Here is a 25,837-nt window from a genome sequence, read left to right as displayed (position 1 = left end):
TCGTTTAGTGTCGGGGTTGCCCTGGAATAAGCCATTGGGTAAAATGGCCTCACAGTCACTCCTTTGGCAGCACATAAAATTCTTATTCATTTTTTAAAATTGAAAAAATAGATTCTCACCTGGGGACATGCTTACTGATTTGAGGGAGAGGAAGGGGGGGGTGGGGGGAGAGAGGGAGAGAAAGAAACATCTAGAAACATCCATCACTTGCCTCTGGTACGTGTCCCAGCTGGGGATTGAGCCCACAACCTAGTTACGTGCCCTGACTGGGAACCGAACCCCTAACCATTTGGTGCACCGGATGACGCTCCAACCACCGGAGCCTCACCAGTCCAGGGCAAAAATTCTTCACAGTTTTCAGCACGCTGACCTAGGTCTGAGTGTCAGTGAAAGAGGAAAGGGCCGTCCATCCTGTCTCGTTAACCAGCAATCTTAGCTTTCCTATCAAATAAAATACTGTCCTCTTTCTGTCCGAAGGACCGGAATGCAGATGGGCCACTGGAAGTGGCACTGTACCTTGCTGATGCTGTATTTACTGCTTAGCAATGGGGCAAGTAAAAAAAAAATTCTAGTGATTGTCTTTCACTTTGTCAACTGTGGTTGAATAACCTTGGACCGGGACTCCTGATGATGCCCGAGATGGAGGAGCAGGGCCTGAACTTGCCCTTTGATCTGAAACTGCAACAACCAAAAACAAGCAAAATACATGAAGTGGCAGTTCTCAAGACTGACCATCCCACAGTGCAGGACAGCGATCCTTGAGAAACTGGAAAAAACCTGCTGAGCCTTATGATTGCACCAATTTGCTGCCCGAAGGAAAGGAGGATGCAGCGCCCCACGTGTGAATTTTTATAGCAGCTTTATTCATAATTGCCCCAAATTGGAAGCAACAAAGATGTCCTCCAGTAGGTGAATGGATAATGGCAAAGACTCTGTCCTTGACTGAAGTTTTCTCAGGTTCCTCCGAGCCCTTTTCTTAACTAGCCCTTGATCTTGACCTTCTGTGCCTGTTTTCCCTGGGCCCAGTTTTAGTAAGACTCTTGCGAAGTCATCCGTCATCTCTGGTATCTGATATCTGATCACTCTTAATATGTGATCAAGTTCCTCATCTTACCTGTGATGTGTAAGCCTTTAGCCCACTTTCAAGGAGAATCCCCCACCCTTGATGTCTCCTCTTAGGAATTTTCCATCCACCAACCCTCTTATTGGCTCTTAATGTCAATGTTCGCTTCTGGCTGCATTGAGAGTTAAGCAAAATGTATTACCCTATTGGAAGAGTCATAACTCGTATTGCAAAGTCTTGAATAAAGTATAAGAATATTTTTAACAATAAACTATGGTATATCTATACAATAGCATATTATTCAGTGATAGAAAGAAGTAAACTATCAAGCCATGAAAAGGCATTGAGGAACCTGAAGTGCCTGTTACTAAGTAAAAGAAGCCAATCTGCAAAGACAACATACTGTCTGATTCCAACTACGTAACATTCTGGAAAAGGCAAAACTATGGCTACAAAAGTAAAAGGTCAGTGGTTGTGGGGGAGGGAGGGGTGAACAGATGGAGCATGGGACGTATTTAGGGCAGTGACACTCTTCTGGACGATGCTTCACTGAGGAACACGTGGCATTATTCATAGAACTAACAGAGTGCACCTTAATAGAAACTGTGGACTTTCGTTGATAAAAATGTATAAATATTGGTTTATTAATTATAAAAATATACTAATTCAGATGCTAAGAATGAGAAACTGTAGGAGGTACTGAGGGAGAGTCTATGGGAACTCTCTGTACATTCTGTAAACCTGACACTGATCTAAAAACTGTTTATTCCAAAACATTGAAAAATGCTTCAGATAGCTTAATATTCAAATAGAGTCCCCAAAGGAATGAATGATAAAACCAAAAAATAGTTGCACTATTGGCCCACATGTTCCAAATTTGATGAAAACTATAAACCCGCAGGTCCAAGGACCCCAAGAAACCCAAGTGCAAATGACATGACAAAAACCACGCTGAGGCGCCTCATAATAAAACAGCTCAGGACCAAGGACAAAGAGAGAACATCAAAAACACCAGAGGACAAGGACACGTGACACACAGAGGAACAGCGGTGAAGAGGACGACAGGTTCTGTCAGAATCCGTGTGAGCAGCAGGGAAGTGGCATCTCTGAGGCACTGAATCACGAGTCTTCTGTGACTCCAGAAATGTGCTCGCAGAGCATCTTTCTAAAATGAAGGTGAAATACCAGCTTTTTGGACACCCAGAAACTGGAGGAATTCATCAGCCACTGACTTGTGTGACTAGAAATCTTTAAAAAAATGTCCTGCAGTCAGGAGAAAAATGACACCTGATGGAATCCACTGAAAGGGGAGAAGAATAATGAAAAAAGTAACTACGTGGATAAATAAATCATATTTTGTTGTTTAGAATCCTTTAAGAGATAATTGACTGTTTAAACAGAGCAATAACAGCATCTTGTGGGGAATGATTGTAACACATGTACAAATAAAGTGGGTGGCAACAATTGCGTTAAGGCCTAGAGTAAAGATATAGAAGTGCAGTATTTCAGTGCTCTCTTATTATGTGGGGAGTTGTAGAGCATCCCTTGAATATAAATGGTGATAAGGTACAGATGTATACCATAAAACCCAAAGCAACCACTAAAATAACCAAACAGAATTATGGATAACAAGCCAACAAAGTAGAAACAATGGACTTGTTAAAAAAAAAAAATCTAAAACGAGAAGAAGGGAAAAAAGGAAACAGAAAACAAGGGAGCATTATTTACCTCTACCTATGAAGACATTGCCCTTTTGAAACTACTCCTATCTTTGTTGATAATGTTCATTTTGTGAAATTAATTTCATGGCAGTTTTCTTCCAATAAATGATGACAATTTTAAGAGAGCTGATTAGTTGACAAAAAGCTGTCTCTATGGATAGTCTTAGAAAGTCAAAGCTTTATAAAATCCAGACCTTGAAGGTCGTCCTATCCCAACACCTTCATTTCATATGGGAGGACAAGAATCCCCAGGAGAAATCGGCCTTGGCGCCCAGATTCGCAGAGTTCCAAGGAGCTGTGACTTGGATTAGACACACGCATGACTCCTTTTCCTGGGGACAGAGGTCTTCCCCTCAGCAGAGATGGCGTGGATTCATGTAACTGTTCCCCAGCCTGTTGAGGGAGCTTTACACACAATAACCGAGTTGCTACAGTTGCCCTATGTGGGAGATATTTTCATTAAAATCCCTATCATATAGATGGCAAAAGAGACAACTTGCCCATTGTGTAAGTGGGGCATGGATTTGAACCCAGGCAGCTGGGATTGGAGGGCGAGCATTGAACCCCAACACTACCCTGCCATTCGCCCAGGCCCCTCATTCATGGAAGTCCCCAAGAGCACTTGTCGCGATACTCCTGCTGTTGGAGGGGGGTTTGGACAGCTCCCTCATCAGCACCCTTTTCTAAGTGACGGGAAGCAGGATACTTGCTTCCCAAACTGCTTTGCAACTGTCATTAAAATGTCATTTATGAAGAGTTGTTTTAATTGTCATACAGTTTTCCAGGATTTCCAGGAGCGGTTGCCTTTCTAGAATTTTTCAATTCCTTGTCTTCATAGTCTGAACATTTTTTCCTGGTCCTCAGAGGGCATTTTTCTAAGCCCCTCACTTCTACCTGAAGCTATTTCCTACATCCCGCTGCCCTGGGGGAGGGGGTGAGCTCTGTTTAGATGTCCTCTTGCACTTTAGTACACAGTGTAGCTTATTGTTAATGAAGTGAAAGTCCTCAAGACATGAGACGGAGGTTGCTTAAAATCTTTTCAATACATCACTTTGAGGCAATTCATATATGGAAGATGCCACGTGTGTATTCAAACGAGATGCTCCCAGAACAAGGTTTTGTGTGTGTGTGTGTGTGTGTGACCTCGGGTCTTCTTCCTGTCTTCCAGTTTTACGGGAGCCCTATACAGTCCGTGTGGAGGACCAGAAAACCATGAGAGGCAATGTCGCGGTCTTCAAGTGCATTATCCCCTCCTCGGTGGAGGCGTACATCACCGTCGTCTCATGGGAGAAAGACACTGTTTCACTCATCTCAGGTAGGCTCCGGGCCTCCAGGCTGGAGCGCGCCCAACCTGCAGGTTGCTCAGATGCATCGGCCCTCCTTTCCGTGCCTGCGTCGTAATGAAGAACTAGTATACTTAAGACTGATGCTAGTTTATGATTAAATGCCACATCAATGTTTTATACTGGTTTACGTGGCTTGGTTCTGATATTCTTCAGTGAATTGGCTGATGGATAGAAATTAGTTACTTGTATTTTACTTTTATAAGGAAGCTGTGGTTTTATTTGTGCCACTGGAAATAGGGAGGTAGGATGGTCATGTCTGTTAGAGACCTCAGCAATACACTTAGGGTCAGTAGTCTGTAACTCAGCACTGGGAAATGGAAGCCCCAGTTTCATGCTACGCTGACCCTTTTGAAGGTATTTGAGTTATGTGGTGTCTCTGACCTCGTTCTTGGAGATTCTACCAGAATATCTATTCAGCACTGAAATATATGTATATTTGTATATAAGTAACTTCTTGGCTTATTTGTGGCTTCCACAAATGACATGACAGAAGTCTGGCTTCTAAGAAGATGCGTTCCTTCTTTGACGGTGGTTTTGTTGAGTCCTTGCTCCACACTATTTACCTGGAGAGGCCACGAGGGCCCGAGGCTCAGTTTGCCTGTTGTGCATGTTGTTGGAGGATGACTGTTGGCGCTTTTGGAAAAAAGAGCCGTGTTGAGCACTGAATGTGGTATAACGGATTACAAATGATTGCTTTCCTTCATGTGGTATGGCTGTGTATGTAAGTTCGCATGCACACACGTTAATGTAGTTCTTGAAAGTTATCCAAATTTTGTCAACTTATAGAGATAAGAAATTGGAGCTAAACTCTCACAGTGACACAGCATTTTTTTTTCAGGATATTAATTTGCTAGACAATATATGTTATAATATAAGAACAATGAAAAATATCGTTAAACTGTTAAAAAAGTCCAAATCAAAAATTAAATCTTTGGTCTTTAAAGTATATCACAGTAAACTAGGATGTAATAGATGTTTTCAGCTTTCCTTAATATCATCTTTACAGTGAATTTGATATCCCTCACATTTCACTGAACAATAAATTTCTGGCTGTTATGTTGATTCATCATCATATTTGGTAGCATATTGAAAAAATACTGCATTTAAGAACTAAAAATTATTGCAATAATCAGAGTAGACACTCCCTTGCACACTTCCCTTTGCTAATGTTCATTGTGCATGGTCTTAATTGCTTCTCTTTAGAGGTCATTTTAGTTTCTTGATGGCAGATGGAGAGATTTGATTGTTACTAGTTCACCTGGCTGAGCCCAGAGTCAGCTCTTACGGGTTCGGGGAGGGGAGAATTCGGGGCAGTATGTGCTGTCTCCCTCACTCGGGGGTCTAGGCCGGTGGAGACCCCGAGTGTGACAGGGAGGCTCAAAGGACAGGGCTTTTCCCTGGAACTTCCCTCTGCCAGGCCCCGGGGGCTGAGTGGGTCAGGAGGCACGGGGATTCTTCTTCTTTATTTTTTTTCGAGGATATACACCATCTAATTTCAAAATTTATGACAAAGCAGCAGGAATCCAGACCACATGGCATTGGTGCAGGTATAAGCGTGTGGATCTGTGGAACAGAGTGGAAAGCGTAGAAGGAAATAATCACATGCATGGCCCATGGACTTTTTTTACTAATGTGTAATTAACATACAAAGTTATATTCAGTTGAGGTGTACAACCGAGTGACTCAGCATTTACTTACCTTGCAATGTGATCACCATGAAAGAAAAGCCTAGTAACAATATGTCACTGTACGAAGTTGCTATAAGATTATGGACTGTATTCCCAGTGCTGCAGGCTACATCCCTGTGGCTTATTTACTTTATAACTAGAGGCTATATTCTCAATTCCCCTCACCGTTCTTCCCCTTCTCACCGCCATCCTTCTTTCTCTTTGGTGACCATCCGTTTGTTCTCTGTCTGTATGAGTCCATTTTGTTTTGGTTTTAAGAGTCCACATATAAGAGAGAGCATAAGGTATGTGTTTCTCTGTCTCATTTCTTTTACATATCATAACACTCTCTTGGTCCATCCATGTTGTTGCAAATGGCAAGATTTTATTTGTTTTTATTGCTGAATAGTATTCCATTGCATATATGCACCGCATCTTTGTCCATTCATCTATTGACGGGCACTTAGACCGCTTCTGTGCCTTGGCCGTTGTAAATAAGGCCGCAGCGAACACGGGAGTGCCTGTGTCTTTCTGCGTTACTACGCGTGTGTGTGACCTCAGGTCCTCTTTGTTTTCTTTGCATAAATTCACAGAATGGAATTGCTGGGTCTGCCTGTAGGCGTGACCTGGAGCAGCACAGAGGCCCCGGAAACCAAGGGGCTTTGGGGCGTTAGCCATGAGCTCCAGGAGCAACATCCCAGATGCTGTGTGCTCAGCAGATGGTCTGTAAAAGGTTAATATGTCTCTGATTTGTGAATCTGCTGAGAGGCCCAGTGACTCCTTGGACTAGTTTAGATTTAGTCACTGGCAGTGGCTGTCACCCCACCTCTCTCTTTCTGGGATTCTAAGATGTCCCAGCCTCCCGGGTTCCTTGAGTTCTGATTCTGCACCTGGAAGAGTCATACACTCCATCAGCCATGCAAACCAGCCAGTGTAAGTCTCCTAAAGCAGTAAGCGGAGAGTCAGCTAGAGGGCTGGCGCTGCTGGCTGATCTAAGGAGGCTGGGAGTTCGTGGTCCTCACCAACGGGCAGAAAGCTGCCTGCGCAGGGGTGTTTGCTTCCTCCCCTCAGCTTCCCAGCCCCAGAGCACCCTCGTGGGAGGCCAGAGCAGCAAAGGCCTGCTTTTAATAGCTGAGCATTGGGCTTATGCAAATGTTCCAGGCCAGGGCTCTTCAGAAATCTTGGTTGAGGTAAATAGGTGTTTGCCATCTAGAAATTCCTTTTTAATTAAAAAAGTTAAAATGGTGTATTCCTGTAAAGAGAAACAAAACGCTTTCCACTGGAATGTCTTACTACTTTTTGCTCTTTATTGGTGATGAGAAAATAAATATCTTCTTACAGGGGAGAGAAGTGCCCATCAGGAGTCAGTCTGGGTTTCCATGTGAAGTGCAAAGTTTCATTAGCCACTTCAGCAGCTGCTCTGGTCAGCTTATTGCACGGTAGGCCGTGCACTGATTTCTTCCCAGGGGAGGCTGAGAATTCCAAGGAATCAGGTTGTGCCTCTTGGTCACATGAAGTCAGTAGGTCGCTGATATTAAGGGCATAAATAAGTTCATCTATTTTAAACAGTCTTTGGAAAGAATACCCCGGTAGTCTTGCTATGGACCGAATGTTTGTGTCAAACATTCATAGTCGAAGCCTACCCTTCCCCACCATGGGATGGTGTTTGGAGAATGGAGCCTTTGGGAGGTAATCAGGATGAGATTAGGTCATGAAGGGGGGCCCTCATGATGGGACTCGTATCTGGATAAGAAGAGGCACCAGAGCTCTGTCTACCACGGGAGGACAGTGAGAAGGCTGCTGTCTACAACCCAGAAGAGGGCCCTCACCGGAGCCCGGCCATGTTGGCACCTTGATCTTGAACTTCCACCCTCCAGAACTGACCAAAATAAATGTCTATTGGTTAAGCCACCCAATCTAGATTTTATTATACCAGCCCAAGCTGACTGAGACCGGTGTAAACGTAGGGCTCGGGTAATTTCCCAGGGGAAGGAGAGGCTTCTAAGGAGGTCTGATGCTGTCTTCCCTCTGCTTTGCCATCTGCCTGGGCTCTTCACCAGGGCCCTTCCCTGGGCTACCAGGTACCAGACTGTGGCCTTCGCTCTCGGACTCTGGAACAACGGGCATTAGGAGGCTTGGAAACGTGTAGAGGGAAGATACTTCAGGGACAGGTGCACACCCTGCCATCAAATGTCCTCGATTCCTATGATGGATCCTGAACTACTGCCTTCTTATCTCACCAAAGTGAGCCAGGACAATGAGTGGTAATGTTTATATGCCTCTTTAAAACAGCCATATGACTTCTCTAAGCTAAAAGGGGAGTCTTTTAAATATCAGCATGTGAATGCAGCCCAGTAAACATGGAGGAGTTTGGATAGCGCCTCAGTAGGTTTTCCTGATGTGGAGATAGAAGGACACTAAGGCCCCATCTGGGGAAAGAACAATAACAACAGCTTCAGGTTTGGGCTTCGCACAATGGCCTGGCGTGAATTTCTTCCCAATCAGGGAGGCCAGCAGTGAGAGAGCCCTGTGTCCAGCATCTGTTTTCACAGATAAGACGCTGAGACTCTCACTGAGGGTTTAGCTACATTAACATCAAAGACACAGCCCGAGGGGGACCAGATTTGGAAAATGGAGAAGGCAAACGTTTTACTCATCCTGAGAATCTGCCTCCCTGCTTTAGAACTGGCCCGATTTGCCGTTACCACATGTCCCATCCAGACACCTCTGTTAGTGATGAGCCAAGGAGAGCATTATCTCTTAGGATCAGTGAGCTCAAATCCTCGGGTAATTATTTTCTTCCTGTGTTTTCGATAAAAGCAAACAACGTCCTGCCCACCTTAAATATCAAAGGACATCAGCCTAGCACTTCACATGAGACGTCTGCTGTAGCCCTTGGATGCCTCCTGTGGGTCTGGCCATCCTAGATAAGGCAGGGCCTGTGCTTTAAGAAGCGTCCCTATCCTAGGGCCCCTTCAGAGAGGGCTTCTGCCCTTAGAGAGCCCCAAGGAGAGAGGACTGCATTGTGTTGGGAGTGAGGGCTACCAGGGTACGTGGGCAAGGTGCTTCGGAACACACACCCTCAAATGATTGTCTGGGGAGGGAGGCAGCCCTTTAGGAAAGTCCATGAATATTTGAGGATCTCGGAAAAAAAATACATTATAGATACAGTCAACCCAATTAGGCAAGGTTTCCCTTAAGCACGCTCCAGCAGACTTGAACTGAGATCAGGTTTGATGGGGTCTACTGTCTTTTGGGAGGGGAGAGGGGCCCAACTGTTGGGGACAGCGAGGTTACGTCATGGCGGGTGTGTCAGTGTGGGCGTGCTCTGGAGCTGTGACAGAGGGCTCTGGGAGGCCGTGCTCCCTCCTCCTAAGGCACTTATATTTTAATGTTATTTCTAGTCACTGAGCATTTTCAAGGCAGCCTGCTACAGAGCTGCTCAGGTTGCTATGGCGATAAGACCCAGTTCTGCCCTCAAGGTGCTTATGAGTAAAGGGAATGAGGTCAACATCAACGTAATTTAAGGAACACACCTATAGTGACCGGGAAGCGCCCTCTTTGATTTAAAGGTACCAGGGAGTAGCAGAATCAAAGAAGCATTTCTGTAATACTCACTGAAAACAAATTGGTAGGGTAAAGGGAAATCGTACAGAACATTGTCCTTCCTTCCTTCCTTCTTTCATCTGTCTATCTCTCTCTCTCTCTATCATCTGATTTTCAGCAAATAGGAGTCACTTTTCCAACACTGGAAATTATTCTTAGTGCATGAGGCATGCAACAGACTACAATTAGAAAACAGAAATGGCCCTGGCTGGTATAGCTCAGTGGATGGAGTTCTGACCTGCAAACCAAAGGGTTGCTGGTTCAATTCCGTCAGGGCACAGGCCTGTGTTGTGGACTATGTCCCCAGTAGGGGGCACTCAAGAGGCAATCACACATTGATGTTTCTTGTCCTCTCTTTCTCTCTCCTTTCCCCTCTCTAAAAATAAATACAATCTTTTTTGTTTTAAAGGGGGGGAATTATGAAATGTTTTCACTATGCTATTTTTTGGGGAGAGAGGTAACTGAAAGAAAATGCTGGGAAAGGTGGGTTTACAGTTGTTTGTGGGGGAAAAAACATGCAGGCTATGGTTATTACAGTAGCTCTAATAACTCCGCAGACGGTGACGCTGGCCCAGCAAACCTACCTTGCCCATCCCGGTGTATTCCACGTGAAAGTTCACAGGAAAGGAGCGGCTTGGTCTCTTTTCCTAAAGCCACTAATTGCTTGCAGTTTTGCCAGTAAAGTCCATTGCTCACTAAATTCATTTTTGCATGTTACTCTGCTGCCACCTGGAAGTAATTAAAAACTGGGTTGTTTACGGATCTGGAGGACATTCTTCATGACACTGAGAATGAAGGTCATGTTAGAGGAGTGGCTCAAGTTGGTTACTCTGAAAATAACCCCCTAATGAGATCCTGAAAGATCCAGAGCCAACAGGAAGTCTAGTAAGTGTCAGCCTGTGGGAAGAAGACCAAGTCCCCTTCTCAAAATTGGAAAATGCATATTGTAAATATTAGCCACCCCCTACCCCAAAATATGTTTTTGACTTCTGAACTGCTGGGACATCTTGATAGACACATTGTGACAGGCATGTTAACGTAATATTCTTTTTTTGTTTAAGAGAAAGAAAACCATAGAAGTGTGGTAGCTAGGCTGGAGGATCTTAAGAGTAGTGTGTGTGTGTGTGTGTGTGTGTGTGTGTGTGTGTGTGTAAAACGCCCCTTGACTTCCTACTCCAGGTGTGACGGGGAAACATGACCCCTAACTGCAGCTCTAATGAAGGTCAGCTGTGTGACCTAGAGAAAAAGCCTCTTTTTTTTTTGCCTCTGTTTCCTCATATGGATAAAAGCTGGTTTCTCACTGGTCTCTTCCCAACAAAATGGCAGCGCATTAAAATTCCAAACTGAATATTCCATTTCTCAAGCCCACTATGGTCCAAGTGATGTTTTTCCTCCTTAAACCGAATCTCACAGAATTTTTACTTTCTGCATTTGTCAGAGGGTCAGCGGTGCACGGGGCGCGTCCCCAGGCCGTGGCGCGGGGACATCCTCACGGCTGTGATTTGTGACCGGGAAAGGACCCGGAGCAAAATTAGCAAAGGGAGAGGGCCTGGTGGGAGAAATCGGCGGGGTCGGGGGGAACCAGGCACAAGACTTCAAGAGCTCTCCCCCTGCAGAGCCACACAGATCCCTCCGCCAGCCAGGAGCTGTTACGACCATTGTGGATGCCACTTACCGGGGGGCTCATTGGAGACTGGATGCCCAAGGGTTTTATCTGGGGCTGGTCCCATAGGCACCCCCTGGTGGGCACGCACATGAATTTCAGCCTCCCGGCAGGAAGGCAGGCGCCCAGCATACACAGCGCTGTGTGCAGCGCGGGCACCATGAGCCAATCGTACCCTTGAGGTGGGCACCGCCCTAGGGCAACCCTGGCTCCCAGGTGCCAGACAAAGCTCAGCCTGGCAAGCAAGGCCTTTGCCTTCAAAACTCTTTCCTCTCTAATTCAGTTTCCTCAATGATGGTGGCTCATTTTTTCACTCATTCAACTCACTTTTTGAATATGCCCAGCACCAAATGCTGGAGAAAGCAAGTGGATGAGACACTCTACACTCTAAAGACTTGATCACCTAATGCCCAGGTATTCCCGGCCTTTAATTAGAGCTCACCCCAAATTATTTTAAAATCCCCAAACACACTGACCCGGATTCTTTCCTTGCTTCACCTAAATGTAAACCTAGTTTTATATTTAGCTATGAGAGATCTTCTGCCTGCTCTCCTCTGTTCCTCTGATGTTTGGTTCTTTCTAGACATAAATAGATGGTCAGCCAAGTCAAGCAGATATAATTTGGACCTGGATTTATTTTCTGGTCTCTTGTTCATCTGTGAGTTTTCATAGCAGGATCATTCACAAAACAGTATCAGGCAGTGGTAACAATAATACTATTGATATTATCATAGTCACCAAGCTAAAATAATATATCATAATCAAAATTTGTCTAGGCAATGTGCCGTGCTATGAGAAAGTAGTATCCAAGATTTACAGGCATACTTCTTAAACATAAAGATTTGAATATAAAAATTTATAAACGTAAAGAATAGGAGGTCAACATGAAGTCAAGACCTGAGATATATGTGGATTGTATGGGGGTCTTGATGCTGCTTCCTTTGCTCTGGGCTGGACCAAGGGGAGGAAAGTCCCTCACTAGGTGGGTTGGGGACAGGAGCTCTAGAAAATCTCCAGGCAGAGCCCCAGTGATTGTTAGCCTTTGGTGGCTTTACTGTTGAGCAGATGGGACAGGGCAATGAAACTTAGCACCTTACTTCTTCCCTCCTCAGTAACCCCATCACCTGTAGGCTCCAGTCCAGGGAGTTGCCGCCATTTTATTTTCCCTCCTCCCACCTGGCGAGCATTGCTAGGGATTGGTACATGGACCGTTCACACCCGCTGGTGTTAACTGGCCCTTCACTCTTTCTCCAGACCTTCAGACATTTCTGTGGATCCCTTTTGTGTTGTTGAAGGTGGCTTGGCCAAGCTTCTCAGTGTCTTAAGTGCCCCATTCCCTGCCCCTCCTGGATCTACTCTCTAGTCTTCAAAGCTTATCTTTCTACATTGCAGAGTTTGAAGCCAGGCCTCTCAGCTCTTCCTCCCGCCTCAGATACTAGATTAATGTTCCTTTCTCTCGCAGGATGACATGTTCTCTCTCCTCCCAGTCTACCCCCCAGCCAATGCTGTCGTCACGATTCCCCAGAGGTTTCTAGGACCTGGTTTCATCAAGTTCCCCCTTCTCTCGCCTCTACCATCATCTCTTTAGCAATTACTGTGTTTCTTCTGACACAGGTGCTCGGGTCCCCCAGTTTTAAAGAAACTTGTCCTTTGCCAAATTTGGTCCACCGTATGTTTTCTTTTATTTTTTCTGGAACACTTATTAAACTAATAGTCTAGACCCACTCTTATGGCTAATCTCTCCTGATTTGGGCTATGCCTCTTACATTCTCCAGCAACTTAAATTTTCAAGGTCACCCATGACTTCCTAATGTCAAATCCCAAGGCCATCTCTTGGTGCAAGTTCCTTCTGACTTCCCTGCAGAATCCACTCAGCTGATGTCCTTCCTCCATTGGTTGCCCTCCTTTGGTTGGAAGCTCCAGCACATCGTCCTGGTTGACTTTCTCCTTTCTGACCATTTATCCCTGTCTCCTTGCTTAGCTTTTCTTTCTTGCTCCGAAATGTAAGTAGACCCCAAAACTCTCAGTCCCCGCTCCCTTTTCCTGTTAGTCTCCACCTTCTTAGTTGGTCATTCTATCTCTTCCCAGGCCTTCGTCCATCACTTCACCGGAGATGATTCTAACCTTGGACCTGGCTTCTGTCCTGGGCTTGCTTGTTCCCCACTGCCTGTGCCCTTCCTGCCACCTCCAACCAAACAGGAATCTGCCTTTTCATCACTCTTTTTTTTTTTTAAAGATGGTAACTATTCATTTCCAAAATATCACAAACTAGGTGATAATCAGCATACATTAAAATGACAGAAACGCATTCCATCGCAGTTCTGGAGGCTAGAAGCCCGCGATCAGCATCTCAGCATTGCCAGGCTGTCTCTGTAGTCTTGGTGGGGAGAGTTCGGTCCACGCCTCCCTGCTAGCTTCTTGTAGTTCCGGCAGTCCTTGGTGTTCCTTGGTGTAGATGCGTCACTCCAGTCACTGCCTCTGTTGTCACATGACCGTCTTCCCCCGTGTGTGTGTGTGTCTCTGTGTCTCTTCTTCTTTTCCTATAAGGACACCAGTCATATTGGACGGAGGGCCCACCCAGTTCCATTATGATCTCATCTTCACTAATCACATCTACAATGACCTTATTTCCAATTAAGGTCACATTATGGGGTTCTGGGAAGAACATGAATTTTGGGAGGACACTGTGCAATCCATGATTTTAACACATCCCTCCAATTCCTTTTTGACCCCCTCTCATGCACATTTTACATCTTTCTGTCTCCTGTCTGACATGTAATAGAGAGCTGATAAATGCATATTAAATGAGATCCTTAAATAAAAATAATGTTTGAAAGGGAGAAAACAAAAAGCAGAAGTCCTTGGCAAGAAGTGCAGATACCAGAGTGCTCCTGTGCCCTAACTGTGTTAGAGTGCCAGCTGGCAGCCACTCCGCAGCCGCCTGTCCCTCAGCTGATGTAGCCCGCCCTGTGTCAGACTGGGCTGGGGGCCAGGACGGGGACAGAATCATGATGGTCCAGAGCCAAGATGCCAGGGACTGTAGGCAAACTGCAAAGCTTGCGTGTTCAGATCATGCTATGGACTGAATTGGGCTCCCTACCCAAATTCATAAGCCCTAACTACCAATGCTTTTGGAGATAGAGCCTTTAGATGGTAATTCAGGTTTAATGAGGTCATAAATGTTAGGCCCTAACCTGGTAGGAGTGTGGCCTTACAAGAAGAAAGAGACATATGAGAACATAGTAAGAAAGCAAGTGCAATCTCACCAGAACCTGACCGTACCAGCACCCTACTCTTGAACTTTCAGCCTCCAGAAGTGAGAGCAAATAAATGTCCATTGTTTAAGCCACCTAGTCTATGGTATTTTGTTACGCAGCCCTAGCTAACTAGTACAGGTAATGTGCATATCATCTCACTTTCTAAATCTAATTCTGCAACTCCTGAACTGCTCGTGTTACCTCACTGCGCTGCCTAACTCTCTGGGTCACACTGATGCCTTACTGAGTGACAGACTGCATGAAGGAAGCCGATGCAATGAGCTCTCCCACTTCTGAGAAATGCTGCCATTTCCTTGTGCAGTGCACTAGTTGGCATCTGAGTCCCGTGTTTCCCCCCTCTAAAGGTTAGGGGGACACTGTTGCTGGTGCTCAAGACTCCGTGGTTTCAAAACCAATAAACTGGTTATTCTTGTGAAGCTTGCTACGGATTCACATCAAGTGATTCTATTTCAGAAGCATCACTAAAATGTGACACATACCCCAGGAGTCATGAGTAAATGACCCTAGATTCTATCATTTTAATGCAAGAGCATCAGTGTGCTGCTGAACCAATAGTCTGTTGGCATTTATCAAAATAAGCAACTCCTTACATGATTAAATGTTTTCTTCTTTTAAACAGAAACTGGATGATGTAAAATGAGCCATGAACTAGAACAAAAGGGTCTTATTTTTTGTGCCCTAACCAGCACAGATAAACCAGGGTATGTTTGCAGGGCAGGTTTGCACTTACATTAAAACACGTGCACACATTTGGGTTATTAAATGGCTAACAATGTATGTCAAGTTCTATCTAACAACTTCACAACCACCCTCCAGGTGGTTGTGCTCATGGGCCCCGCTTACAGGTGAGAAAACTGAGGCACAGGAGATTCCATCAATTTGTCCGAGGTCCTGTCCTGCAACTCTCACTCTCTAGTAGAGGGTTGTTTTTTTGTTTTTTGTTTTTTTGAAAATGTTTTTTCAGTTTCCCACAGTGCATAAATGCCTAAGGGTTAACAAAAATTGTCAACTGAATGACAAAAAAATTATAACAGTCATAGCTTGAGAGTAGGGACATATTTAAGCAAGAGAACCATTTTTTAACACGGTATGATCCAAGCTAGATATAACCATCTGGACATTTGACATATTTAGGGGCACTTCATCGTGACTTGAGGACAATATACTTAATGGTTTGTTTTTTATTTGAAACAATATTGCACCACTGGAGAAAAATAAAAATAGGTGAGACTGTTTAGGATTAAAATAAATTTCTTAATTTTAAAATCGTCTCTTCCCATTGACCCAAGTATAACATTTTGATGTCTGCCACATGGTAGGCACTTAAAAATATTTACGGAATAAATGTTGAATGAGCAACTTTTCCATCAAAATGGTGGTGCTATTTTCTTTCAAATTATCCTTAATGTTTTAAGAAGGTTTCACTTTCTTCTAGTTTTCCTACTTCTAAATACAGTTTCTCACCTGCTCTCTTCCCGCTGCAGAGTATCCGGCAGGCAAATGGGGCGGCCGGGATCTCACAGCTGGCTCCCGCAACATAGGCCGTCCTGAGGGACACAGATGTGCCAGATCCCCAAGACTAAATCAGCCCCAAAGCCTAAGCTGTCACCTTTGATTTTCACGAGGTCATTTTATGTTTAAAACCTCCTTCCCATTCCATGTTGCAGCATTTGTTCACATGCAGCACTGAGGACGGGCGGGTGCGCAAGTCCTTGGGCATCCTCACGTGCCAAGACTGGCAGAGACATGTTGCAGCACTTCCTGATGTCCTGGATGCATGGCCACGCCACTGTGCCTGAGACTTTCCTCGTTTTTCTAAGGGTAGACACACACACATGCACACTCAGTAAATAAAGAGAGTCCAGCTCTATATGGACGGCTTCTGTGTGTGTGTGGTGGGGGCGGGGGGTGCCCATTTCAACTAGGGACCAGTGTGCCCCACCAACGGATGAAGCTGCACCTAAAAAGTGTACAGCTTCTGTGCGTGAGGACACGGGAGCATCTTTCTGACCTTGGCAGGGGAGCCCTGAGAAGGTCCCGTGGTGGGCGGCAGGAACGCGCGATGCCTAGCCTGTAGGTTTGCCCACGCGGGCCAGCGGAGGCCGGGGATGTGCCTGGAACACCCGCCCATCTCTATCACCCACCAGATGGCCTTGGAAAGTGATTTCATGGTGAAGGAAGAGTCTCCAGGGCAGTGAGTGGCCAAGTGGGGACTCAACCTGGGATTTTGTGGAGGTTGTTTTTGCACCGGGAATTTAAAATTCCTTTGCTATTGTCATTTAAGCCCTTATTATGCACAAGGCATTGTTTTTTAAAGTTGCCATTTGCCATTTTGTGACCCGTTTGAAAAGGGCAGAGTGGAGCCCGAGGCGCACTGGACAGGACAGTTGAAGTCAGTAGGTTACTCTATTGCGGAGACTGCCAGGGCCCATGGGGTGGTTTTAACGATTGAGGTAAAAGAATTTTATTGAAAATTGCCCTTCTCAAAATGAATCCTTTGGAGGTAGACTTCTAATTCTGAGTTTCAAAGTTTTAGTTCAATATCAAATACTTATGAAGCATTTTGATGCAAGCAATATGCCATGTATCTGGGAATGTTTAATTATAATTTCTGAAAAAAAAATACACCCATATATACTCCTTTACAGGTGTAAATGTCCTTAGATGAACATTTCTTGACATTTTTTGGATCAGGGAAGGGATCATGAAAACTACTACATGTTCTAGGGAACAGTGGATCCCCAGAAAAACACGTAAGCCCCCAAACTTGCGTGAATTTCGGGCCCCTTTTGCTACCTTTCAAACTTGTCACTCATCGCTTGCACTCACTGGGGCTCCTACCATGTTAAACACTCTGATAGCCAGAGGGGAGTGTCTTTCTCTTTTAAACTAAGTTTCATGTCGATGTCTTCAGCCTCACCCTTATTCTAACCTCCCATTCCTCCTTGCTTCCTTGATTCTTTGCTCTGCATACATTTTCTCCCTCTTTTTGTGGCCGTTGCATTGTGCCAGTAACTTTCACTACAATTATGCTTGTACCAGGAAAAGTAAGGGGTTTTTATAAAAAGCCTTCATCAAGTCATTTTTCAAACTACAGATGATATTAGGGAAGAAAGGCCATACTGCGCTCCCCTCTCCCTAATTAGATGCTGAAATTTTTAGTTCTTGGCATTGTTATCTGTTTGAATTGAAACCCTATCATTGAGAAAGCCAAATGAACTTGAAACGGAGGATGGCTATTTCCCAAAAGGGAAGGCAGCCAGGCACGGGCCCTCCGCAGAAAGCCAGCGCGCCATCTGGACGCACGTGACCTGTTTCTACAGCTCTGATTCCGAGTTCAGTAATTTGTGCTTTAAAAAATTATTCGAGGATTCGGGATTTTAAAACATTGTCTATGTTACACATTCTCACCGTGAATAGAAAAGCCTAATCTCAGCGGATAATTTTTAAACGATACACAGAATTCACGCAGGGCCTATAAACTTTGCATTGTCATTTCCTGTCAGCCTCTGTCCCAATCTGTGTCCCAGCTCTTCCCTCTTCTGCTGAATTCTACTCTCTCTCCTGCCATTGAGTGAGGGAAAAATACCCATATACGTCTCAACCATTCCCTCCTGTGCGGAGTTCACTAAGTGAAGAAAACGGAAACGCCCGATGCCGGCCATGACTTCAACGATGCTGCACTGAAGGGTCCCCATGGAATCCGGAAGCTGATTTGGGGCCCGCAGGCCCTCTGGTTTCTCTGAGGCCTGATGAATGGCTTCCCCTGGAATCCTTGCATGGTCTGTCCGTGACCTTGAACGTGGGAATGCAGGTTTCTTTTCATCAACCTCTTGTTCTTTGTTCACTGGATTTGCTTTGTTGATGCAGAAGATGAATCCATGTATGTCTCTCTTGTCTTTTATCAAAATTACCAAAGTATTTATCTTAAATATTTTTAATTTTATATTGGGATTTTTTAAAAATAATTTTTTGTGGGTGGTATATAAGTGCCTCCATAATTGTCTATTAAAGACAAATAATGAAGCTAGAAAACTGCTTTTATGTACTTTAAGTACACATTTGCCCTGACTGGTGTGGCTCAGTTGGTTGGGCACCATCCCTCAAAGCAAAATGCCACCAGTTGGATTCCTGGTCTGGGCACATGCCTGGGTTGCAGGTTTGGTCCCTGGTCGAGGTACATGTGAGAGCCAACTGATTGATGTCTATCTCTCACATTGACATTTCTCTCTCTATCCCTTCCTTCCCCTCCCTCTAAAATCTTTTATACACATACCCCCCCCACACACACATTTATTGTACGTTCATTACAGATAATCTCAAATTTACAACCTATTTGCTGCATATAGGAAAAAATATCCGAATATCCATTCTATGTTAAATTCAGGAGCTACTGTTAGGCTACGTTTTACTAATAGTGACTTGATTCATAGATTATTTATCTGTACCTAGTGAAATAGTTACTCAGAAGGCAAATCAGAGAGTCTATGGACACATGACTGAGGATACTTCTTTTTTGGAGCATCTGGTAAACTGAGGCAGCATGAGTGTCAAACATTTTAAACCCCATATGTAACGGAAGGGATATTCAAGGTGAGGAGAGTCAGAACTCATGTAAATGTTCAGTAAAATTCTTTGTGTATGGCAGGTTATTACACAGGTTGTTAAACTCCAGTTTTATAAAGAAGTTTATTTATTAGTAACTGTCCTCATATGTGGCTGGAATTTAAAGACTGGTGGAAAAAGAGCATTTTAGAATGCACTTTTTCCTTGGATTTAAATGTGACTCACTTATCTTTGGTCTGAAGTTGTTTCATAAAAGAATTGGGTGGGACAGAAGCTATAAATTAGGGACAGGTGCATGAACTCCATTACAGAATTCTACAGGAGGGACTGAACTTTAGATGGAAATGGAAGAAAAGTAGAAGAAAGAAAAGCAAGTAGGCCATACGTACGTACACATTTCATTCTGTGCACCCATATTCTCTCTGACAGCTGCATGATTAATTCAAAGGTTTATTGATTTTTTTTTCCTTCTCTGCACTAACCTGCTGACCTGTTTTTGTTGACAGGTTTGTGTGGATCAAACCGATCTGACAGTCAAAAGTATGCCACCATATCAGTCCCCGTTGCCTGGAACAAATAATGTCTACTGAGTCCTTACCAGCAGTAACTGAACAAGAGAGGGCTCCATCAACACGCCTATGTCATGCCATGAAACAAATTTGGGGACATAAGGCTAAAATCAAAAGCCACTGGACTGACATGTTTTAATAAATATGCCCTTTGTACATGTGTATTCATGTGCATATAAATGTTGGGGGCAAAACTTGTGGCTTCCTTACTCTTTGTAACAAACATTAACCAATATTTAGTTCTTAAAAAACTCCTTTATGGTACCTGGGACTTGCTTCAAATTAATCTGGTGCACTCGGGGAGCATGCAGCAAGAGTTGATCGATGTTGCAATGGGTGATGGGTACACGGAGGCTTTTTATGCTCGCTTTCGTCTTTTGTGTACATTCAAAACACTCTATGATGAAAAACTGAGGAAAATGCACCTGTGTAAGAAAATGTGGTATTTTTTTCATTTGAATCTTCAGAGTACACAGTTAAACATGAGCAACTGGCACGTCATCAAACCAGGACTAGGCAGATTATGAATGTCATGTTTTAAAAATTAATGAGACATTCTGTGGAGTGTTGTTTTCCTGCTGATTATGAGCTCTGCAATTCTGGGACAAGTCTAGAACCATAAAGATTGCCCTTTAAAATTAGCGCCGCTCCTCCAGGTGGGGCGTGTACCTTCTCAGGTCAAAGAGAGGGTCTGTTTGCCCAAACTGCATCCATGGAGAAACCACGTGGGTAGGAGAAATCTGATAGGTCTGGATTCAAAAAAAAATTGGGAAAGGATATACCACAGAGTTCTTTACCTACGGAGCACGTCCTGCGAATCCTAAATAATCATGGTGATTTTTATTTTATTTACTCCTTAAGAGTAATTTGGGAAACATAGGGAATGGCACACATCACACCCCTTTTTATTACAGAATCATAAGCATGTAATTCTGTAACATAACAATATCACACTGAAGCACACCATATGACATTTTAGGTGAAACATTCAAATTGCTCTCCATCTTGTGCGAGACATTCATGTACCCTACCAACCACACTCAAGCAGGCGTTACTTCTGCTGGGCCCTGTGTTACTTCAGAATTTAAGGCAACTGAAGCTGATTTATATAAACGTAATGTTCCTTTAAGCCTTTCATTTAGTGATTAAAGATTAAGTATGGGCTAGGTGTTTTCACAGGACACACAACGCTCACAAGAAGAACAAATCTGGACATTCTATTTCTCTAGAATGTAGTTTTTAGATGTCAAAGATTTTATTGGATTTGGATTTCATTTCCTACCTTTCTTGGTAGGAAAGGTATTCAGGTTAGGCCAGAAAGGAGAAGTGAACGGTTTAGGCACTTGAGACAAAAAGAGAGCGTGGGCTCTTCTTAGTTCCCCCACCCCAACACTCAGGGTACAAGTTGACACCTCGCAGTTATTTGCTCTTTAACTTGGCTTAATTTATTTAAGTTACATGTAAAAATGTCAAGAGCCCATTCTGCTCTTTTGTCTGAGTGTGATTTCTTGGAGAAATGGTTTTATGTTCTCCTCACTCTTCTGGGTTTCGTTTCCATGGAGCTTCCAAGTTGTCTTTTATTCATCTTCATAAGTTGAAACGATTTCCTGCTTTGCCCATAGTCACCCCCTTCCTCATTCTTGTTTAGTGTGTGGAGACTTTATTTTTTCCTAGGCTATTCTCAGCCATTTCTTCTGCAGGAGAAATTCTTTCAACCTCTTTTTAGAAGTTTTACAAATTTCAACCTTTGGGTCCTTTTCTTTGCTTTCTTTGATCTCTCTCCAAATACTTCTTATAAACGTTTCTTTTAAAATCAAGTGGTGAGGAAAATTAACTTTTATATCTCTTCAAGAAAGTAAATGTGGTCGGACTATAATCAATTTTCCCTAGAGAAACTTTATGTGGTCATGTTTCTAATTCGAACATGGATATGAATCATGTCCTTTCCAACTTGTTCCATGCTTTTGTAGTGCAAAGTAAGGTTCTTAGTTTTTCTTAGATTTAACTTTTAAATTAGGATGCATTTTCTCCTCGTGGAATAGCAATGTTACTTGATGAAGACCAAGTATTTTCTTTTGGACACGTTATATGAAAATATGTATATATTTGACTTGTCTTCTCTCTGTACTAATTGGTTTTGTTTTCAGAGAGAGTGGTGAGCCACCTTTGCAAAAGCAACTGGAGACTAATTTTTTAAAATCAGTTGTTGAGGAGATATTTGCACAATCATGTTCACAGCCGCATTATTCACAATAGCCAAAAGGCAGAAACAATGCAACTAGTCATAGACAGATGGCCGGCTAACCAGAATGGGATACATACAGCCACTCTTAAAGAGAAAGAATTGTTCATCCATGCTACAGCTTATTCCTTCAGGGTACTAGGCCAAGTGAAATGAACCGGATACAAAAAAAGACAAACACTGTGTGACTCCACTTATGTGGGGTACCTGGAGTGATCAGATTCTTCGTCATGGAATGGCGGGGGCCAGGGCCTGGGGGGAGGAAAGTAGAAAGTTGGTTAATGATATCAAGTTTTAGTTTCATAAAACAAAAAGAGCTGGAGATTGGTTGGACAATCATCTGAATACTCAACACTACTGACTTGCACTCTTAAAAATGGTTAAGGTAATACATTTTATATTGTATGTATTTTACCAGAGTTAGAAGAAATTATTGCATCTTTTCCCTTTAAATAACTGTATGGGAAAATTGAACTTGTTCATAGATAGACCTTTGAGGAATTAACTTTAGTTTCATGTGTAACATTGCATTTTAGAGACAAGTTCAAAAATCATTGTAAGAATTATTTTGTCCTCATATTTGTTCAAAGAATGCAGTTGATGGCATTGAATTTGGGTAGGTTTTTATTATTATTATTATGGCCATATATTTAAAAAAGAAAAAGTCAGCCCTTAGAAAATGAAGAACAAGTAAATCATAGACTTTAAAATTGTAATACCTTTTGGGGGAAAAAAAAAGGTGGTTATTTTACCATTTTTTATTTTCCTTAACACTGTGGTAGGAGCTACAAGAAGCAGGGATATGTTTGATCAGTTTTGTTAATGTCTAAAGAGTAGCTGGTGCCTAGTGTAAACTCAGTGGGTATTTGTTGAATGTGAGCACGTGGAGGATATTGGTGTACTAATTGCCACCTGGGTACATGGTACGCAGAAGAGTGTGCTCCTTAACGAATTCTTGTTTAGTGTGTGGAGACTTTATTTTTTCCTAGGCTATTCTCAGCCATTTCTTCTTCAGGGCTTTTAAATACATGGAGTTTCCTTGTGTCTGTCTGCTTATCACATGTCACTTATGAGTGAGCTATTAAGTTGCTAAGTATTTTGTATCTCAGAGTAAATAATTTCAGCAGATCATATAGATGAAAACAGCAAAAAACTGAAGGGTGAAGAGATTTTTTTCATTGTTTCAAAATAAATGAGTAACAAAGCTATCCTCTGTTCAGGACACCAAATTATGCAATAAATAGTTAGTGAGCACCTACTATGTGCAAGCCCTGTACGTGGCTTTGTGCATGTAGCTGTGAATAAGCAAGAAACATGGTCCCCGCAGTCCAAGGAAGGGGTTTATAGTCTGGTGTGTGTATGGAAGGGAGAGGAAGGCATAACTACTTTCTACCACCCTGCCCCTTCTTCACCCCCATTTTTGAACTTTGTTCTTTCCCAATCAATGTCTTTTGGTGGGGTTAGCATAAAGAAAGGAAGTCCAGTCCTTTGCCATCTCCAGGTGGTCTGGAGCGATTTACACCTTATAGATAAGTTGTCACATGGCTGTTAGTTTCCAACAATGATATGATAGGCTGCCTAACTGTGTTACAATCTCTTCATTCAAAACATGAAATTTGACCTTCCGTTGTCCAGTGTTTCTTGAATTTCTGTGTGCACGTGGATCATCCACAGATTTTGTTAAAACAGACTCTGATTCCTAGCTCCGGGCAGGGCCTGAGGCTCTGCATTTCTGATGCGCTCCCAGGGGTTGCAGAACCGGCAAGTCCGAGGGCTGCACCGTGAGTCCTACGGTCCATTGTAACCACTGGGGTGATTTCATAACGGCTGATTCCCTGTCCTTGGAGACTTGCTGTCATCGGTCAGGCTTGGCCCTGCACGCCTCTCTTGAAAAGCTGTCCATGTGAGTTTAATATGCAGCTGGCGCTGAAGGCCCCTACCCTGGACAGACATGACGAGCATGTGTCTGTCATTCTGGGTGACGGAGCCCACGGATGTGATTCGGTCATGAGCGTGTCTTTTAGAGACGAAAGGGACATTGGGGGAATTATCATGACAGCGCCCTGCTCACGGGAGTGAGAGTTCAGGGCTACGTTGGCTGGGCAAGCGCATGAAGTGACTGACCATTTTCAGACATTGTACGTCCTGCGGGAGTAGCTTCATCCCAGGACCGCGGTCTGGTGCTCCAGCTCCCGACTGAGCGGACGGAGAAAAGGGCATTGTACGCCTCGGTAAACTGAGGAAGGCATTGGAAAGGAAGTATGAGGAAGATGAGTGTATATCTGTGATAGACGACGAAGGTTAAAAAGGGGATAGATGATAGAAAAATAAGTGATGGGTAAGATAAACACAAAACAAACATGGAGACCTCAGAGTGGAGGGGCCTGAATGGATGGCTGCCTCTGAGGGGCTGAAATTGGACGCTTGCGGATGGAAACGATGGGCATGCAGTTCCGACAAGTGTTCGGCACAGTGATCATTTATATTTTGGCAGCAGGTTTACATGAAAATAGAAATCGAGGCTTTAACAACTGCTCCTGGATGAGAATACGTTTCTCTTGCTAAGAACTGCTTTTTTTGACACTGTCATTTGCTCCCCAACGCAACCTCACCGTGCCGATAAAGATGGGAGGAGAACATGCCCTTTTCCATCTCCACACTCAGAATGTTTTACCACGGAAATCTCTAGCGTGTGGGGGAAGAGTCCAGGACAGGAGGAAAAGCTCCTGCTGCCTTATCTGGCGTTTTCAAGGTGTGGTTGACCTCTCCCTAGGTCACCATTAGAAGATTGAAGGTCCCCACCGAGAAGGAACAGCAAACTGCACAAGTATCTGTGGTCCACGGCTGGTCCTCAGGCAGATGTGAGCCAGGGGTGCAGGTGTTGCGGAAGCTGGGGAACATCTGAGGCTTTGGGACACCAGGATGGACGGCACCAGCTATTCAGGGGACCTGGCTGTTCCGTATAGAACCACCATCCTGAAATCTTCCCATCCGAGTCTTCACATCCAACGTCATAGTCGTCAAAGTTCTCTGTCCTTAGAAGAGCTAGGACCGCGCCTGTTAGTCATGTTTGTTCAGGGATTCATTCAGCGAGTATGTAATAGGCTTCACCCCGAACCAGGCAGGGCGTGAAGGCGTGCAAGGTGCGGGACAGTGAGTAGTGCTGTCGGGCTCCTAAGCTCGCTGGCTTGTGGTCTTGGGGAGGCCACAGATAATCATGCAAACAATTTCCTAGTGTAATTGTGAGAGCAGCCAGAAATGGAAGAGGGGGTGGGAGGTGTACGAGGGAGCTGCCGTGGACCTGGTCTGCGGGAGTTCAGGGATGTGTCCCTAGAAAGTGGCACGTAGTTGCTTCAGTTGGTGGGAGGCAGGTGGGGAAGAAGACCTTCCAGGCAGAAGGAACAGAATATTCAAGGACCCTGAGGCAGGAACCGACAGAGACCAGGAACCTGTAGTGGCATCAGTGAGGAGAGGACAGCCCTCCCATAACACCCTTCTTGTTCACTGAGTCGATTGTTATCCCCTTGATCTGCTTTCTTCCCCCTCGCATCTGCCATGAGAATTTTCTGTCCCCAGGAAGTCACAGGGCATGGCTGGTCCCTTCTTGCCATTCAAATCATGGTTCAGGACAGATTTACCCCACAGGCTCGTGTTGACTGCTCACTTTGCATCTGCTACCTCCCCACACCCATTTGGCAGGGGCATTTGCACATGGGGACAGACACTTAAGGAGGGGAACACTGGCTTTGTGAAGATGACTATGTAATTGGTGCATCTTTTATAGTCTGAGAATATTTGGGCAGATTGGCGTATGACTAGATGTTTATAAGCAAGCTATACACTTGTACCTCAGAAGTACCATATTTTATTTATTTTGCAGCAATAAGCTGAGTTCAGGGTTTTGGCAATAATTTGTATTAGCCAGGACTCTTTTAATGACAAGTGACAAGCAAGAACCAAGAAGGATGTTATTGATTGACACAACTAAAAATTCCAGGAGTGGCCTCCGTCAGGCCCCGCTGGAGGAGGGCCCCCCTCAGCTCTGACCCGAGTACACCCGACTCCTGCTGCCAGGCTCCCTGCGCCGGGACGTCCCCAGGTGTCGCTGGCTCCCAG

The 25,837-nt window shown here is 44.2% G+C and overlaps 1 protein-coding gene across 1 annotated transcript in view; it reads left to right on the top strand.

Moving 5' to 3' along the window:
* The window catches only part of DSCAM (DS cell adhesion molecule), a 524,904-nt gene that overhangs the window by 106,660 nt on the left and 392,407 nt on the right, over positions 1–25,837 (top strand). Inside the window, exon 3 of the mRNA XM_054578507.1 lies at positions 3,953–4,099. Within this exon, the coding sequence (XP_054434482.1) occupies positions 3,953–4,099 (147 nt within the window). The remainder of the gene's footprint in view (positions 1–3,952; positions 4,100–25,837) is intronic.

This window comes from Pteronotus mesoamericanus, unplaced genomic scaffold (assembly GCF_021234165.1).
Source record: "Pteronotus mesoamericanus isolate MK-2021 breed Mesoamerican mustached bat unplaced genomic scaffold, CSHL_Meso_final contig_116, whole genome shotgun sequence".
In the NCBI taxonomy this organism is placed as follows: domain Eukaryota; kingdom Metazoa; phylum Chordata; class Mammalia; order Chiroptera; family Mormoopidae; genus Pteronotus; species Pteronotus mesoamericanus.
Note: the sequence above shows the minus strand (reverse complement) of the source record. Positions and strands in the feature narration are given on the sequence as shown.